Below are 17,820 nucleotides of genomic sequence, written 5' to 3' on the forward strand. Positions count from 1 at the left end.
CTCATTCTGATTGTTTGATCTCCAAAGAAATCGAAAGAATGACTTGTCTTTTGGCAACATTTCTATTTGAAGATACATTTCTGTTATGTCGCATACTATGGCTACTGGGTATCTTCTAAAGCAAAGCAATATCTGAAAGAGATCACCTTGTAGTTTGGGACCTTGGTGAATAGTGTCATTCAGTCATTTTGCAGATGCATCAAAGACAATTCGGACTTTCGTGGCTTCCCTATCTGGACGCACGACAGGAAAATGGGGTAAATACCATCCACGTGATGAATTGTTTTCATCAAGAGACACCTTTTCAATGTATCCTTTCTCAACATACTGAGATATGATACCATCATAGGTTACAGCAACCTGTTCATTCTTTGATAACTTCTTCTCAGTGTTACAGAGGCGTTTGTAAGCTATATCCCAGTTGTCTGGTAAAGGACTCACACTCTCCTTCCAGGGAATGCCAATTTGATATCGGCCATTTTCAAACTTGACTGTGTCTTTCACAGGTGCTAAGACAGATTCATCATCCTTGGTAAGGGTTGATGTGACAGACAGAACGTCCTCAACTTCCCAGAGTTTCTGTAACATTGAACTCAACTCAATTTCCCTATTGTCAGTGAAATATGTGCCTGCACTGTGACGAACATCTCTGAATCCTGGTATTCTACCAACACAGGTCCACCCTAAGGGAGTCAGTCGTGCTATTGGATCACCTTCTTTACCAATGATATCCTGATAGGACCTATGTAGTTCAAGATAGTCCATGCCAATAAGGAGATCTATCATATGAGGAGACTTAACCTTAGGAAAATCAATGTTTTCAATGTGTTTCCACCTACCTGCATACTTCCGCCAATCAACAACTTGCATCTGTCCAGTAACCCTAGTTGTTGTCAAGGCATATATTGTAGTATTAACTGATCCATCCAAACTCTCTAAGCCAACCTGAACTGACATGGTGTCCAACATTTCATGTTGCCCATTGAGGACATTAACAGAAACTTTTTGTGAAGGACCAGATAAGCCTAATTCTAAGGCTGCATCCCTGTTCATATAAGTCTGTGTACTGGCATCATCTAATAGTGCATTAACAATAATTCTTTTGTTTCCATTCTTAAGAACTACTGGCACTGTCCTCAGTGACAACAACGTTGACCTGCTGGATTCAGATGAGGACATTGTAACTACAGGTGGAGACTGTGTGTCATGCTGTTTTTGATTTTCAGTTTCTGTGGCTTCACTTCGTTTAGTCGAGTGAAGAAACCTGTTGTGTGATGCAGTACAATTATCTATTCCACATGTGATTCTGCGATTACAACTTTTAGCCTGGTGGTTAGTGCCAAGACATCTGAAGCAAAGGTTTAATTTTTTAGCAATTTCCCATCTATCGGGAACACTCATCAACTTGAATTGTTTACACTTCCAAATGTGATGGCTGTTTTTACAGAGAGCACACTGAACTCTTTTGTCAGTCTGTCGATCACCAAAGAACGAAAATGATTTGCTCTGACCTCTAGCTATAGTCTTTCCCTTCTGGGATAGACCATGCAATGTTTCTGATGCCATAACACTAAATTCAGCCTCTTGCAACACCCATTCACGCAGTGTTTCCACTGACTCTTGGCATTCTCAATCAAATACCCATCTGTGATAATCAGTTAACATGGACTCTGTCATTTTCTTTAGTAACTGATTGTATAATGCTCCACTGCCTAACTCTTCTAGCCCGTCAGTATCTCTAAGATTGATCACGACTATGTCCAACATGTCTGCAAACCTCTCAATATCCCTAACATTGCCAGGACGAATGGGCCTAAAGTTGGACACCTCTTACAACTGTAAGGTAACTTGGCGTCTTTTGCCACCATATTTCCTCTCCAATCTATCCAGTGCTACGTCATATGCAGCCGCACTATGACCCAAGTCTTGAATGACTTTCATTGCTTCCCCAGTGATGTACTGACGTAACTGTAAGAGCTTATATTCAGATGTAGCTGGAGCCTTGTGTACACAAGCCATGAACGCCGCTTTGAAACCTTCATACTGTTTGACATCACCCGAAAAAGTAGGAATGGAAACGCGTCTCAATTGCCTCCACATATCATTTCCCAAATTATAACTGCTCGTCGCTACATTTTCTTGGGAAGCTGTGTGCCTAACATGTTCTTGTGTTGGGGTTTCCGGCCTTTACAACTGACCTAAATCAATTGCATTGGCTTGTGACATCTGACCTGATTTAGCATCAATTAACCTAGACTGTCGTTCAACTTGCTGTGTGTGAGAATTGACAACAGGAACATACTTTCCTTTTTCAACCCTAAACAATCTAGACATTCCAGTTCTACCACTGCTAAATGAACTCGCATCTGACCTAGCTCTCAAACACTCTTGAGCTCGTTCTTGTACTCCATTCCCAGTTACTTCCATTTGGGTAATCTCGTCTGTAACTTTTGTCATGTTATCTCTATCTCCTATTCTTTGAAATGTTACAGACAACGACACACATATTTCGATAGCCCGAAGCTGATGTTCATTAACTATGTCACTTGCATTTCTGATTTCTCTCCGGTTCTGAACATTCTGTTCATCAATAAGTCTCTCAAGTCTATTGGTTGCTTTAGTAAATGCAGATTTCGCTGTAGCCTTTTTGCGTTTAAGTTCTGCTATCTCGGTTACATAGTCACGGCCGTCATGGTTAATCTGTTTTGGTTCGGTTTGTGACATGTTTCAGTGTGTATGATTAACTAACTAATAGTGATCTAATCACACTGTACAATTGTTCACTACCTAACTTCAATTAGACTTACCTTAAAGCATCCGCACAACAACAACCACTAACGTGCGAACTGAACCCTATTCCCAGATATAACACAACACTAAACTAAACAACCACGCTCTGCTACCATTTTTGTTACGCAGTGTTCTATCAAAACTAAACTGCTCGCCAATCTAACAGATACAACATGGAAGGGGTCGTCAAAAACACCAAACTGTCTTGAAAACTGCTATCGGGGAAAAAACTTGTGCAGGCTCAACTCCACGTGTTCCACGAAGTCAAGAGTGTTTTCGCAAATGTTCGTATTTCGCAGGCGAATACTCTACGTTCACAAACACCGTTCCTTCTCCTGAACAGAGCCTGTCTTCAGATATACATCGGTATGGAAAGGTGAACACTTGAAATGGTTACTTTTAAGGATCATGATTTTATGAAAGTTGTTTGTAATATCCAACTTTATTTCAGAAAATGTGACTTATGATATTATTCAGTGAAGGTTATAGTGTCGAGATAACTTTTTCTATGGAATAATACCATTATGGTAGTCGTTAGTTCATCAGTCCACACTCGCTACAGGTGTACCCTAAATTTGATAGTGATCTTTTTGGAAAAGTCAGTATATTATCTCAGGTATGGTACAGTCAGTATGAGTTTCATCCCATTTTCTGTGTAATGCATCAGTTGTACATAGTGATACTTACTGTAAATCATGAAATTAATGTGTCACAAATTCAATGCAAGTGTGAGGGTCTAGCCTAAAATATGTCTCGAAATTAATATGAGGTCAAAAATCTGTGTTGGATATCAAATGTGACATCCGGAACCTTTAATGTTCCTTTTCTTTTCACACTTGTTATTTACCACGTAACCTGAATTGAAGCAATCAATGGCATTGAGCTGACAATTTGTTTTCATTATGCTGACTTGTTTAATCACATAATTTGAAAAGAAGACGAAGTCGACAGTTGTTCTTGTAAGTTTACTTGCATTCAGATTATATCGTCTGCATTCGCAACATATGCAAGTCAAGGTAACTGGCATGGCACACTCACACACGGGCAGCACATGGTTATATCAAAATTTGCAAGCTAAGAGCAGAACGAAATCGGGTGCTTGTGGTGGGTGTATGTAATTATTGAACTGTCAAGAAACGAAAATGGAATAGGCTTCTTTATGCTTGAAATTCAAAAGTCACATAATTGCTTTCTGGCATAATTGGTTGCCAATACTTGTCTTATAACAACATTTATAAATGTAATCCAACAGGTGAGAAAAGATCACAAAATAATCCTGTGTGGTTGGAGAATGTCCTGTCTGTCTGTCTGTCTGTCTGTCTGTCTGTCTGTCTGTCTGTCTAATGTGCTTGAGCAACTTTAAAAAATGACCAGTGATTGTAACCAGTGATAATTGCATGTAACTTGAGATATGTATAATGAGGAAGTGACCTGTATTGGTGTAATGTCTAGTGTCAACGCTTCTGCTATTGTTACATACTAGTAATATGCCGATGAATAAGTTCAATTAGTGTTATGAAAATTAGTGCTCATTTGTGAATTAATGTTATGAGAGAGGTCTAAATTGTTGTTACATCCCACTAACACCTCGTTGCCAGGGGCACCCTTTCAAGAAAGTGTCCTGTTAATTATCGATATCAGGACACTTTCTTGAAAAGTGTCCTGATATCAAATACAAGGACACTTTCGAAAATCTTCAATAAGCTATATCGTGACGTCATCAAGATGTTGAAACAATTATTTTATTATAACATTGCCAAATATATCTGTACAAACTGAATTGAAAACATCTTGAATCTAACAAACAGAAAAGTCAAGACGATTTATTCGTTTATTCAGTGCTATTCAGAATACAATTTCAAAGGATGTCCCGTCTGGTTTTTCACATTTGATAACAACACTTTCACATTTGATAAAAATCTGTCTTCTGGTTGCTGTGGTCGGCATCGGCATCGTCGACAGGGACATCAGCTTGTTTTCCTTCTGGCTTCTAAGGTGGAGGTGGTCGGAGTTTGTCAGATATTTCCTTGTTGATTTCCTCAGAGGCGCGCTTGTAAACCCTCACAGCATTGCTTCTGTGGCCTGTTAAGCTGCTCGTCTAGCTTGGCGTTGAAAAGGGTTGTCTCTAAAGTGACCTGGCGAAAGAAATTACCATTTGGCTTTCTAAAACATACATGTTTTATTGGCACACCAAAAACACTTTCAGTTTGCGGAGTTAGCTAAATGGTTTTGTGTTTGTATACTACGAGAAAAAACGATTAATCACCATCCCAGTTTTCAATATCAAATGATCTACTTAACATTTCAGAACTGGATTTGGGAATGTTTCTTAACTTTTTTGTCGAGTACAAGAGTTTCATGAACTAAATAGTCATGAAATCTAATGAATTATACCTTTCCGGAGTGGCCAGTAAATCTTCCATGCAGACCTCGCACATGGTCTTGAACATTTTCTGCAATGTGTCTATCCCAACTGTCTGTTGTGAATATCGCAGTTTTCCGTCCTTAGCTGCCAGAGGTCGCCTTTAGAAGGGACCGTCGGCCGGTATTGCTACCAAGTAGGTCTTGAGCAGTCCCACAAAACATCGTGGATTGTCAGGTTGGGCGTATTGCTTGAAATCCCTGAAACAAACACTTGATATATTCACTCCTGGCGACTAAAATCGTATAAACATACTTCAATTCAAACTTCGGATGTGATTGATATATTTACTGTCGAAACGAAAATGTTTTCACCCATTAAATATTTTCTGATGAGTTTTTCACGTAAACTACCTTTTGTCGTCTTAACGCCTTTTGGTCTAAATATGCCCAGTTCTAGGGTTAATACGTCGAAACACTTTTGAAGGTTCGAAATGATAAGTAAGACACATTTAAGACAGAACATGTGTTCCTGTCTCAGTATACATGTAAGGTAAATACTCACTTGAACTGAATCTTTAAATTCACCGGTCACTGGTTCACCAAAGCGTCGTCGCTCTTGACTAGATGTAAGTTCAAAGTCTTCTCTGTCCTCAAAGTCAATTTGAGACAACAGCTCCTCTCCATCCTTATCGAACTCCATGGGTCAATAAAGGTATAACACGTGTTTTGCTTTTGTACCTGGAAATTGCACGTGCAGGAACGCCATGCTCGTGCATTTTGAATGAGCCAGTCAAATGACTTGCGAAAACTTTCGTAGTACTACAGATTTCATTCACTAAAGCTGGAGGGGCACAAATATGGTTGTGGAAATTAACAATGTTTTGAGAATTAATAAAGATATATATTGTTTTCACTCGGTATTAGTGAGATGTAAGTCACTTATTACCACAGTTTCCGAGTTGCATCGTCAGGTATCAGGGTGGTTTTGTCCGTGGGGCCCTTCCTCGGCTTCGCCTCGGATGGGCCCCACGGAAAAAAACGTCCTGATACCTGCCGATACAATGCGGAAACTGTGGTAATAACTATTACTTATATTCTGTCTTACGAAGAATAATGCAACTACTCTGTGTGGGCATGTGTGAACCCAGCTGTTTGTACAAAGGGGTTCATAAATTCCTCATGTTTTATGTCATTTATTCGCATTCATTTTCATCCTAATTATTGTTCATTGGTACAGAGAGACAAACAGAGAGACACACAGTGAGACAGTCATCATTTTCATCAAGCCCTAACACACATCAATTCACATACCATTTTAACATTTATCTGATACTACTAATATTTTTTTTAATTTTTTTTAATAATTATGTGTTCTCTCTAACCACCTTGTCGATATGTTGCAAGTTCTCATTTGTCCATGTCACATGGAGCCTAATCCATCAAACTATGTCAGGGTCTAGGTGAGGCCTGGAACATTCTGTGTAATCTACAGGCTCAGTCACGGTCTAGGTGATGCACAGAACATTCTGAGTAACCCACACGCAAAGTCAACATCTAGGTGAGGCCCAGAATATTCTGAGTAACCTTCAGACTAAATCAAGGTCTTTAATGAGGTCCAGAACATTCTGATTAACCTACAGGGCCTCGATTTTTAAAGCTGTTAGCACTAAGATAATCATAAGTGCCATACATTAGCATTACGTTATGACTATCTTAGCGCTAAGAGAGCTTCCAAAATCTAGGCCCAGACTCAGTCAAAGTCTAGGTGAGGCCCACAACATTCTGAGTAACCTTCAGGCTAAGTCAAGGTCTAGGTGAGGCACGGAACATTCTGAGTAACCTTCAGGCTAAGTCAAGGTCTAGGTGAGGCACGGAACATTCTGAGTAACCTTCAGGCTAAGTCAAGGTCTAGGTGAGGCAGGGAACATTCTGAAAAACCTTCAGGCTAATGCTGCCAAAACTGCAAACAAAGAAAATCAGGAAAAATCACAGAAAATGCTGATGAACCTGCAAACAATCAAATTTGTGATACTTCTCAATTTTTTACATTGTGTTCTTGAATATGCTCGCAAAGTGGAGTTTGTTATTCCAAACTGATGGTTCTGGTCTGCACAACATCCAAGATGCAGTAGAGGTGAAATCATTGTCCCTAAACAAGATATCTACCGATCCAGAATGTTTGAAAGCAACTATGATGAAAGGAATCCCCATCACAGAAAATACACATGAATGAAATGAGTACATGAACGAAATGAGTACAGTTTCAAGGGCCATGTGTTAGGGGTTCTAGAGCGAGAAAGAAATCGTTCAAAAACGAAAGTTGTATCTTAAGATGAGGTTGAAAGTGCAGTGTTGGAAGCTAAAGGAATTGTCACCACAGTTAAAGACATTGCTTCTAGGTTTGATTTGAAAGATGGGCTTTCTGCAAATGCCCATGTTTTGTATCCAGACTACTGGCCCAATAAAGCTGATTCATTAAATCTGTTTGGTGATGAGATCAAAGAACTAAAGAACTTTTAACATATGGCATATTTGGGACTACACTTACTTAGTAAAGTACAAATTCTGGTACTTCTTTTGTGTTGAGTCTCCTCCAGGATTGGAACCCACACCCTCAGAGTCAGGCACCTTAATCACCAGCACACATAGTCAGCTGCCTAGTCCACTCAGCCAAAGCGACTTCCACAAAAATGGGAAGTGTAGTCCCAATTATGACATATGTTATATTTGACCACTTTCTAAATGGCATTGTGTAATCATGAAAGAACTTTCAGTCACTATGAAGAACCCCTTACAAGTAAAGGTTACATCTTTGATAATGTTTTCAGTCAGTTGACATCTGCAAAAATTCAAATGCTCAAATTACTCAAATATGCTCTAGAACTTGGCTACATTGGTGTGTGGACATACAAAAGTCAAGTGAGACGTGCATTGGGTACCTTAATTGCACAGAGAGGCCCATATAGGCAGGTGTTTGGTACCTTCATTAAATAGAAAGTTCATGCAAGACAGGTATTTGAGTACTGTGTAAGAACATAAAGGTCAAGTAAGACATGCATTGGGTATCTTTAGTGAAAAGACAGGTCAAGTGGTATTAATGGAGACCATTGTGTGTGGTTAAGATTGATTGTGGACATCATTACTGTGGTCTGCTCTCTCAACAGGCATCTCGCTTGGAGGACCAGAGAAGTGCCCTGCCCCAAAGGCCAGCCGCACCCACCGTGCCCGATGAAGACTTCTTCAACCTGATCCAGCGTGTGCAATCCAGTCGACTAGAGGAACAACGCACATCCATGCCAACAGACTCAAAGCCAAACTCTGATTCATCCAGGAAAAGCAAGAAGAAATGATAGTGTTGATGGTTGTGTGTGCGAGTGCAGGGCTGGTTCATACAGTTGACTGTCATGCTCAACACTGCCCAGGGCACCTGCAACACATCTGCCTGACAATTTACCTGACACAAGTCATTATCTGCCTCATTGTGTGCCAGTGAACAAACAGATGTGCATATTCTATCCATAAACAATTTTGTCTATATGTCGTTTTCAGCTGAACATATTATCTGCAATCCCAGCATACATAGTTACCTTACATGTGGAGCTCAACGATGAAACTTGATATCAATATGCCAATTATCTTTAGCAGATAATCTTTGTCTTTATTACTATCAGTAATTCAATGGGAAAATGTAGCGTGAACAGGTCTTGCCATTTGACTTGTTTAGTTACCTTCTTTGTAGACAACATCTCCCTTCCTGAGACTACGAGAAAAAATTACAACCCCACTCCCCCTGCAAACTGATGGAGATGATGTGTTTGTTTGCATAGATTACATCAGTGTGTTGAGGCTGTTTGAATGTACCATATTTTCTTGAGTATTTTCTTGAGTATAATGCACACCAAAACATAATGCACAACCCCACTAAGGAGTTCAGTATTAAAGAATAGATTTCAAGTATTATGGAAAGATTAAGTTATATCGTATCCCTTCAGCAGATTCAGCTATAAACAAACAAAAGTTAAAAAAATATTTAAAATTTGTGATAGAATTCTCTAGACATAATGATGTACCATTTGTATTATATCTGCTGTTTTGCTGGACATTTGTGTACATGCAGAGCTTAAGAATATTATTTGTATTTACTCAAGAATTAATCTGAAAAAAGCAATCTGCTGTATACGTTTTCTCCTAATCTGCTGATGAATCATTTTTACATATCCAGTGAACAAACTCAGAATAATTTAGTCACAGTGATCAGAAAAAATATACCTGAGCTATTATTATTTAGAAATCATCTGGAATGTTATGTTAAAATATTGAATGTTCAAGTTCGAATAAGTATTAAATGATAATGTGCATAGGTTTTTGATGTAGCTGATTGCGTTGGTAAGATATTGTTAATCTCTGTAACTACTTGTCAAGTACGTCTAAGGCTCCCTTCCTCAGCCTTTGTAAAACATTTGTCAGATCACATGTGTGCAATATACTCAGGAAAATGTGCTACTCCACAAACCTTTGCCACATTGCTGGGCTGAGAGGTGAGACTCAGCTTGGAAGTACCAGAACCAGAAATGTTGTAGGGAATGTACATTGCCATATGGGAGAATTGAACAAATCTGAAGATCTAAATGTTATGGAAGGATTAACCCTAACCCTGTACCAGAACCAGAAATGTTGTAGGGAATGTACATTGCCATATGGGAGAATTGAACAAATCTGAAAATCTAAATGTTATGGAAGGATTAACCCTAACCCTGTACCAGAACCAGAAATGTTGTAGGGAATGTACATTGCCATATGGGAGAATTGAACAAATCTGAAAATCTAAATGTTATGGAAGGATTTGGATATTCACTTTACTCAGGTTATTGTAACTATCTCGGGTTAGCACGTTGCAACCACAAGTATACTTGTAGTATCAATGTCTGCTCAAATTTTCAACCATGAGGTTATCTCATAGTTACCTCGGTGGTATTTGAAAATAAGTTTCACATGTTGGCAAAAGAAGCACAAGAAGCAGTCTTAAAATGCGGGCTACAAAGAATGCCAGGAGATGTTTGTTTATTGTGCCTATTTTGACAACATGTGAAACTTCCTATAAAATACCTTTGATATAGCTAGGTGACAAACTGGAATTAATACTACGAGTATAATCGTGAGAGGCAGTCAAAGTGTTGAAAGCAATGTTTTCCTTTCTCTGTCTTTAAGAAAGTGTGTGTGGAGGTCTCATACCAAAATTGTGGTTGTGGAGACCATCTCACAATACTGTTTGGTGGTTGTGGAGACCATCTCACAATACTGTTTGGTGGTTGTGAAGACCATCTCACAACACTATTTGGTGCTTGTGAAGACCATCTGACCAACACTGTTTGGTGGTTGTAAAGACATCTCACAACACTGTTTGCTGGTTATGGAGACCATCTCACCGACGCTATTTGGTGTGAAGACTATCTCACCAACAATGTTTGGTGGTTGTGGAGACCATCTCACCAACACTGGTAGTTGTGTAGACCATCTCACAACACTGTTTGGTGGCTTGTGAAGACCATCTCACCAACACAGGTTTGTGTTAGTGAAGACCATCTCACCAACACAGGTTGGTGTTTGTAAAGAGATCTCACCAACAGAGTTTGGTGTGGATGTGTTAAAATCAGTTACTGCAAAGAGCTTTTGTGGAAGACTGGATGCAATGATATCCTGACTTTGTGGATTTGGCCAGGTAGTATATGCTGCAAGAATATACTGGGTAATATTGGAGGATGAAGGTTGAGGTTAGCCATGTGAGCCTCCAGGCAGCAGCCACACAGTGCAAACGGTTGCAAATAGATGCCTTACAGTCAGTTATATTTTATGTTGAAAGATTTTGCTAAATAAAAATGCATTACCCAGAGTTTATTTAGGCTCAGACGATCTTCAGCACTGTCTAAACCAACCCTCACTTTGTATGGTTAGCCATCACTGTCTAAACCAATCTTCACTTTGTATGGTCAATCAGGACTTGTGAACAGGATTTGGTGGTCAGCTCATGCTGTTGATCATTGGTTTTATTATCACTGGTTTGATTATTTACAGACACCACCAGAATATTGCTGAGTGCGGTGTAAACTCGCTCACTCACTGAGCCAGCGCTGTGTGAACCATCCTTCAACCTGTAGACACACCCAGGGAAGGCCTAGCTGTAGACACTCCCAGTGAAGGCCTGGCTGTAGACACTCCCAGTGAAGGGCTGGCTGTAGACTCTCCCAGTGAAGGCCTGACTGTAGACACTCCCACTGAAGGCCTGGCTGTAGACTCTCCCAGTGAAGGCCTGACTGTAGACACACCCAGTGGAGGTCTAGCTGTAGACACACCCAGTGAAGGCCTGGCTGTAGACATACCCAGTGAAAGCCTGGCTGTAGACACTCCCAGGAAAGGCCTGGCTGTAGACACACCCAGTGAAGGCCTAGCTGTAGACACAACCAGTGAAGGCCTTGCTGTAGACACACCCAGTGAAGGCCTAGCTGTAGACACACCCAGTTAAAGCCTGGCTATAGACGCACCCAATGAAGACCTGGCTGTAGACATACCCAGTGAAGGACTGGCTGTAGACACACACAGTGAAGGCCTGGCTGTAGACACACCCAGTGAAGGCCTGGCTGTAGACACACCCAGTGAAGGCCTAGCTGTAGACACACCCAGTGAAGGCCTAGCTGTAGACACACCCAGTGAAAGCCTCACTGTAGACACTCCCAGTGAAGGCCTGGCTGTAGACACACCCAGTGAAGGCCTAGCTGTAGACACACCCAGTTAAAGCCTGGCTGTAGACTCTCCCAATAAAGACCTGGCTGTAGACATACCCAGTGAAAGCCTGGCTGTAGACACTCCCAGTGAAGGCCTGGCTGTAGACACACCCAGTGAAGGCCTAGCTGTAGACACACCCAGTTAAAGCCTGGCTGTAGACTCTCCCAATGAAGACCTGGCTGTAGACATACCCAGTGAAGGACTGGCTGTAGACACACCCAGTGAAGGCTTGGCTCTATACACACTCAGTGAAATCCTCACTGTAGACTCACCCAGTGAAGGCTTGGCTGTAGACACACCCAGGGAGGGTCTGGCTGTAGGCACACCCATGCCCAGTGAAGACCTGACTGTAGACACACCCAATAAAGGCCTGGCTGTAGACACACCCAGTGACAGCTGCATCATGTTAGGGATTAGATTGGAAAGGGCTGCCATATATCAGTGTATGAAATAAGCCTAAACCAAAAAACAAGAGATTCTATTTGGTAAAAAGACCAATAATTTAATAAAGGCCATAATGGCCTGCAAATATTTGAAACTGCCGGTCCAGAGTTAACACGAACCCAGTTCATTAATTACAACAGCAACCGATGCTGGACCTCCAGGCTGTGATTATTTGCTGCGAGACACCAAGATAATGTGAATTTACTTAGAGTACCTACTGTTCTTATCCAGACCATTGGACTGGCAAGCTGTAAAGTTAAACAGTCCGTCAGAAATATGGCTGGTTTCAGGTGGTCAGATGGGCCTTATTTCATACACTGGTTATATTTGTACTGTATATCATTACATTTGTAAATATAGAGCATTCACTTTGACTTTATCTTATGCATTGTAGATACAATTTTGATTGTAATTATGTTAAATGTCTTTTAACAATCAAATAACTTGGTTCAAATGAATGCCGTGTATGAGTCCAGGCTTTTAGTGTGCCAAACTGTAAGATATGAGAAACCAGTTTATCAAGACCTTGACAAGGACCCCTGTGGCTCACTGGTCTGTCCAAGTAATTGAGATTGATTCAATGAAGAATATGTGAGGTCTGACATTGACATGAGAAAATACAGTGTAAAGTTAGACACTGAGGAAAATCACATGGCTGTAGGCTGACGTGTTCCAAACATCAGAGGTTCAGCAATTTCAGCTGTTGCTGACATGGTCTCCATGCCTAGTTACCACACTTGGCTGTTGGTTGACATGGTCAGGCCTGGTTATCTGAGGTACCACACTTGGCTGTTGGTTGACGTGGTCAGGCCTGGTTACCTGAGGTACCACACTTGGCTGTTGGTTGACGTGGTCAGGCCTGGTTACCTGAGGTACCACACTTGGCTGTTGGTTGACGTGGTCAGGCCTAGTTACCTGAGGTACCCGACTTGGCTGTTGGTTGACGTGGTCAGGCCTAGTTACCTGAGGTACCCGACTTGGCTGTTGGTTGACGTGGTCAGGCCTGGTTACCTGAGGTACCACACTTGGCTGTTGGTTGACGTGGTCAGGCCTGGTTACCTGAGGTACCACACTTGGCTGTTGGTTGACGTGGTCAAGCCTGGTTACCTGAGGTACCACACTTGGCTGTTGGTTGACGTGGTCAGGCCTGGTTACCTGAGGTACCACACTTGGCTATTGGTTGGCTCTGTGGTTACGTTGAAGTGGTAGACACACTAAACCGTCAACATACAACGTTGATGGTATCTTTAACTGAACTCACTCAAGGGTTAATGAATGTACCATGATACTAAGAGCATTTTCAAAGCCTGTTGAGTTCAGGTGCTTTCTATTGTTTGGAAAGATCGCAAAGTGTGTTGTCTTTCATTCGATTGTCTTTAGACATAAAGCATTGTGAGGTACAAGACCAGTGATCTCTTGAATGAGTGTCCTATGGTTGTTTGAAGGGAAGGCATTGACATGACTACAATGTCATTTAGAAAGTGGTCAAATGCGTTCCGCATTCCTATGTAATATTTGAGATTACTCTTTTTCTCGGTAAAATTACAGATTGCAGTACTTTCTTAGGTTGAGTTCCATCCAACCCACACAGCACATAACGTCAACGATGTCACCCTACCGGCGATCTCGGCTTCTCAGACAGTGAGCTGAATTCTGGAATGTGACTCAGCCTAGCAAAATCTCTACTTAACTGAGAAAGTGTAATCCCAAATACAACGAACCTTGCAATTCCATGTTTTTAGATATTTGCCTTGAAACCTTATAGTGTACTTGTGTTGACACTGTTTGCTGTACAGGCAGAGCCATACAAGATAGCATGCGTGTGTACAGAGATGGACACAGACAGAGGTATGCCCTGAAAACATCCTGGATCACTGAAGGAGTGTTTTATGAAGTTCTTAAGAAGCCTTTGGTTGTGGATATTCCTGACAAGTCTTTTTAGAAAATTACTCCAGAGCATGTTGTATGCCAGTCTCATGGGCAGACATGTTTTCTTTTCTTTGTATAATTCTTAAAGTCACTTTTGTAAACTTGCTGCAAGATAAACTTCTTGGATCAATTGATTGCCAAGCACACAGAGCTCCGATGTAACTAATTAGACTTAGCCGGTCATTGTTGTGATAGTAGTATACAGTCAAACATGTTTCAATGATAAACAATATTTTTGTGAAATCATTTGTATTTATCCAGTGTTTCCAGCATGCCAAATTACAGGTTAGGAGCCATTGGCCGCTGGCGTTACATATACACAAGATAAGTAAAGAAGTGCCTCAGTCCAATATTCATATTTCAGATGCATTGTTTCATGGCAATGGTATATTTTTCTTAAATTATGTATCCAGGATCCAGTTGTAAGGCTCTTCCAAAGAATCTGTTTCCAAGGTAAACTGCAAAATCTGTTACTACCTTATTTTGGGCTATGTTAAGTCTGTACTATGCAGACATTTTTCAAATACATGAAGCAGATTTTATAAGTGCTTGTTGTGCCAGTGCTTTGCTCAATGCCTGGTATGGTCAACTAGGAACAGGGAGGGAAGTGTATACAAGACTTGCCCTTCCAGTTTCTTGGACATGGAATATGTTGCATGTGTTGCCGTAGTAGATACTGTAGGTTGAAGACAAACTTTTTGACTACATCCATGATAAATATAGGACCTGCTGCTTTTGTACATGTATTGGGGTCATATGGACATGGACGGGGAGGATCTAGACAGGATCATCATCTATTTCACTGGCCATGTGGACATGGCTGTCAAAGAAATGTGTTGTAGCATTCACATGGACCATATCAACATGTCGTATTAACATGCAGGTGTTACTGGCATGAACGGTGATGTCAGTGTTGTGATCAGTATAGAGCTTTGGGCTCCGGTTCCTCTGCTGAACACCTGGTGTGCTGTCTGGTTGAGACTCATAGACACCTGGTGTACTTTATGGTTTGGTTAGAAATGAAATACCTGATGGGCAGTCTGATTGATCAAATGAACACCAGGGATGTTCTTTGACTTGGACAGATGCGTGGTCTGTGTTCATTATATTGAGCACCTGTTGTTAGCCTGTAGGACAGGTTAACACTTGGTGTCTATTAAATAAACGAACTATGCATGTGTCTGCATTAGAAAAGCACATGTGGCGCTATCTGCTTCAAGTAGACATATCACCTGGTGTTTGCAGCAGGCAGTTAAACACCTGGTGTCTTCAGAAGCATCAGTTACTACAAGTAGAACATCTTTTTACCCTTGTAGAATATCCAACAATAGTACATTTCAACTGGAACAGAGGTGTCTTTTATCTCACCTCTCAGAGAATAAAGTTGATTTTGCAAATCATTTCCCTTGTCATTTTTATCTCCCCGGGATGTACTGTGGGAGGATATAGTCAACCCCTTGTCTGTCTGTCTGTCTGTCCATCCATCCATCCACCTGCCTGTCCGTCAGTAGTGGTTAATAATGGTGGGTCAGTGTTTGCATTCTTAATATAAGTAGAGGAATCAAAAATGCAGGGTAGAGGCATTACTGTGAGCCAGTAGTAACTGCAAAAACTAAGTGTTAGTGAATTTATTGTGATGGCTCTCAGTGTCAATGATTTATATGAACACATATAAATACTATAGAAATGTTACAGTATATCAGCAATAACTGGAAGACAAAGTGCGTATGGATTAATAGTGTTGGCTGACCATACTGTGCATAAATACAGACGCACACTATGCCAGGTAGAGGCATTGCTGTGTATCTGTGCAATTGCTGAGTGCTTATGGATTAGTGGTGTTGGCTCTCATATTTCTAAACTTAATAGAAATATAGATATATACTATGCAAGGTACAAACATTGCGTGATGTCAGTAAATTCATCATATCTTGCGACACATAATGAGACTTACCATGAGGTATAAGCGGCTATATATATATATTTCTTTCTAAAATTATCACAAGTATCACAGACAAACAGAACATGTAGCTCATCTTCAATAAAATATTTTTTCTTACATCTACGAAATAAACAAACCCTATCCTTATATTCTTTCTTATTGTATCTACTGGTTTCTATAGCAAGACCATAGTTTCAGCATCTAAATCGAGCCACTGAAGATCGTAAGCAATACGGAATATCATCTGACAAATATAATTCTACATTTAACAGTGATTTCAACTGTCTATAGTAGTTACACTGGAAGGAAGTGCTTAAACTGGAAGTCCATGACTGTTGCAAATTATCTAATAATCTTTATCTGACCAAAGACATGAAAGATCTTTTGCAACCAACCTGCTGGGAAACCCATACAAAACCAAAACCATCTCTAAATAAGATATCTCGGATACGTGTGACCCAAGTAGTACAGCCTACATTTTCGTTGGACATGAGCATCTGATGACACTGGTTTTGTAACAGTATTCTTTTCAACGTTACGAAATTATTTGCAGTGCATGTGTAAACAGAGACCATATGGTCTCTGGTGTAAACTGTATGGAATATTTTGCAAAATCTGATTTAGAACAGTTTACTGAAGTAAGTATGTTTGCATAAGTGAGTCTGTTGAAAAGCGTTTCTCCAAAATGCATCCATGTGTGAAACTGTTCGTGTACATATTAAACGTGACACCCAAACTCACCAAAAGGCACACTTATCACAAAAGGCACGTGCTCCACATGGGATGTAAGAGAAAAAACACGTGGTCAGTTTAAGTAGTATATACAATGGGGGTTCTGGACCACTTTCAAGAAATGTCTCTACAAAGCCTTATTTACTAAATAAGGCTTTGGTTGGGGCCTTAGATCTTGCTACTATTACCCCTACTACAAAAAGGTTGGGTGTCTATGAAACAGTTTACCGTGTATTGGTTGGAGGTAACACTGTGCCGTACGGTACGATTAATAATTCTTCTCTTACAAACCCCCTACCCGGCCCACCCCTCAAGTAGTACAAGTTAGGTTCGTCGGCTTTTATATCCACTTTATCTATGTTGTAAGTTTTGACTGACCATATAGGATCGGTGGCCCGCTTACGGCTATCGCCCTCGTGTTCCCCTACTACTTAACGTCTGTGCCTATGTCATGTTTATATCGATGAAACAGTTTAACGTGAACCGCCTACGATCTCTTTGGTGTTCATAATAAAGGCTTGCTGGGCTTTTTGTATCCCCTGTTCTATGTACTTTTTTTTCTCGTCCTCGCTGATAGCAGACTTACGAGACTTGGATCGAATATCTTGTTTCATTTCGTTATATTTTTTGAGTTCAGAGAGGATTGAACGAAACTCCTCTTCTGAGATCTTACTGTCAGAGAGTGTCGTGGAAATACGCTCACTCACTGTGTTCAGCTTTGCTTCGGCCAGAACCCTGATCTCGTCGTGTTTCAATGCCTTACGATAAAGTCTGCGTGATACTAACTTAAGCGCCAATCCTGCCAACCCTGCCACCCCTGCCGTTATTTCAATACCTAG

General features: G+C 40.7%; 1 protein-coding gene and 1 pseudogene across 2 annotated transcripts in view; both read left to right on the forward strand.

Moving 5' to 3' along the window:
* The window catches only part of LOC137273094 (G-protein-signaling modulator 2-like), a 234,008-nt gene extending 222,964 nt beyond the window's left edge, over window positions 1-11,044 (forward strand). The window contains exon 15 of one of the 2 annotated variants that reach the window (XM_067805542.1): window positions 8,319-11,044. In XM_067805542.1, coding sequence (XP_067661643.1) covers window positions 8,319-8,504 — 186 coding nt within the window. In that variant the 3' untranslated portion in view covers window positions 8,505-11,044. The remainder of the gene's footprint in view (window positions 1-8,318) is intronic. The other variant, XM_067805541.1, reaches the window with a different exon arrangement.
* A 261-nt stretch (window positions 11,045-11,305) lies between these two features.
* Window positions 11,306-12,476, forward strand: LOC137273095 (uncharacterized; annotated as a pseudogene).
* Window positions 12,477-17,820: the final 5,344 nt, after the last annotated feature.

The sequence above is a fragment of the Haliotis asinina genome, chromosome 2, assembly GCF_037392515.1.
Source record: "Haliotis asinina isolate JCU_RB_2024 chromosome 2, JCU_Hal_asi_v2, whole genome shotgun sequence".
In the NCBI taxonomy this organism is placed as follows: domain Eukaryota; kingdom Metazoa; phylum Mollusca; class Gastropoda; order Lepetellida; family Haliotidae; genus Haliotis; species Haliotis asinina.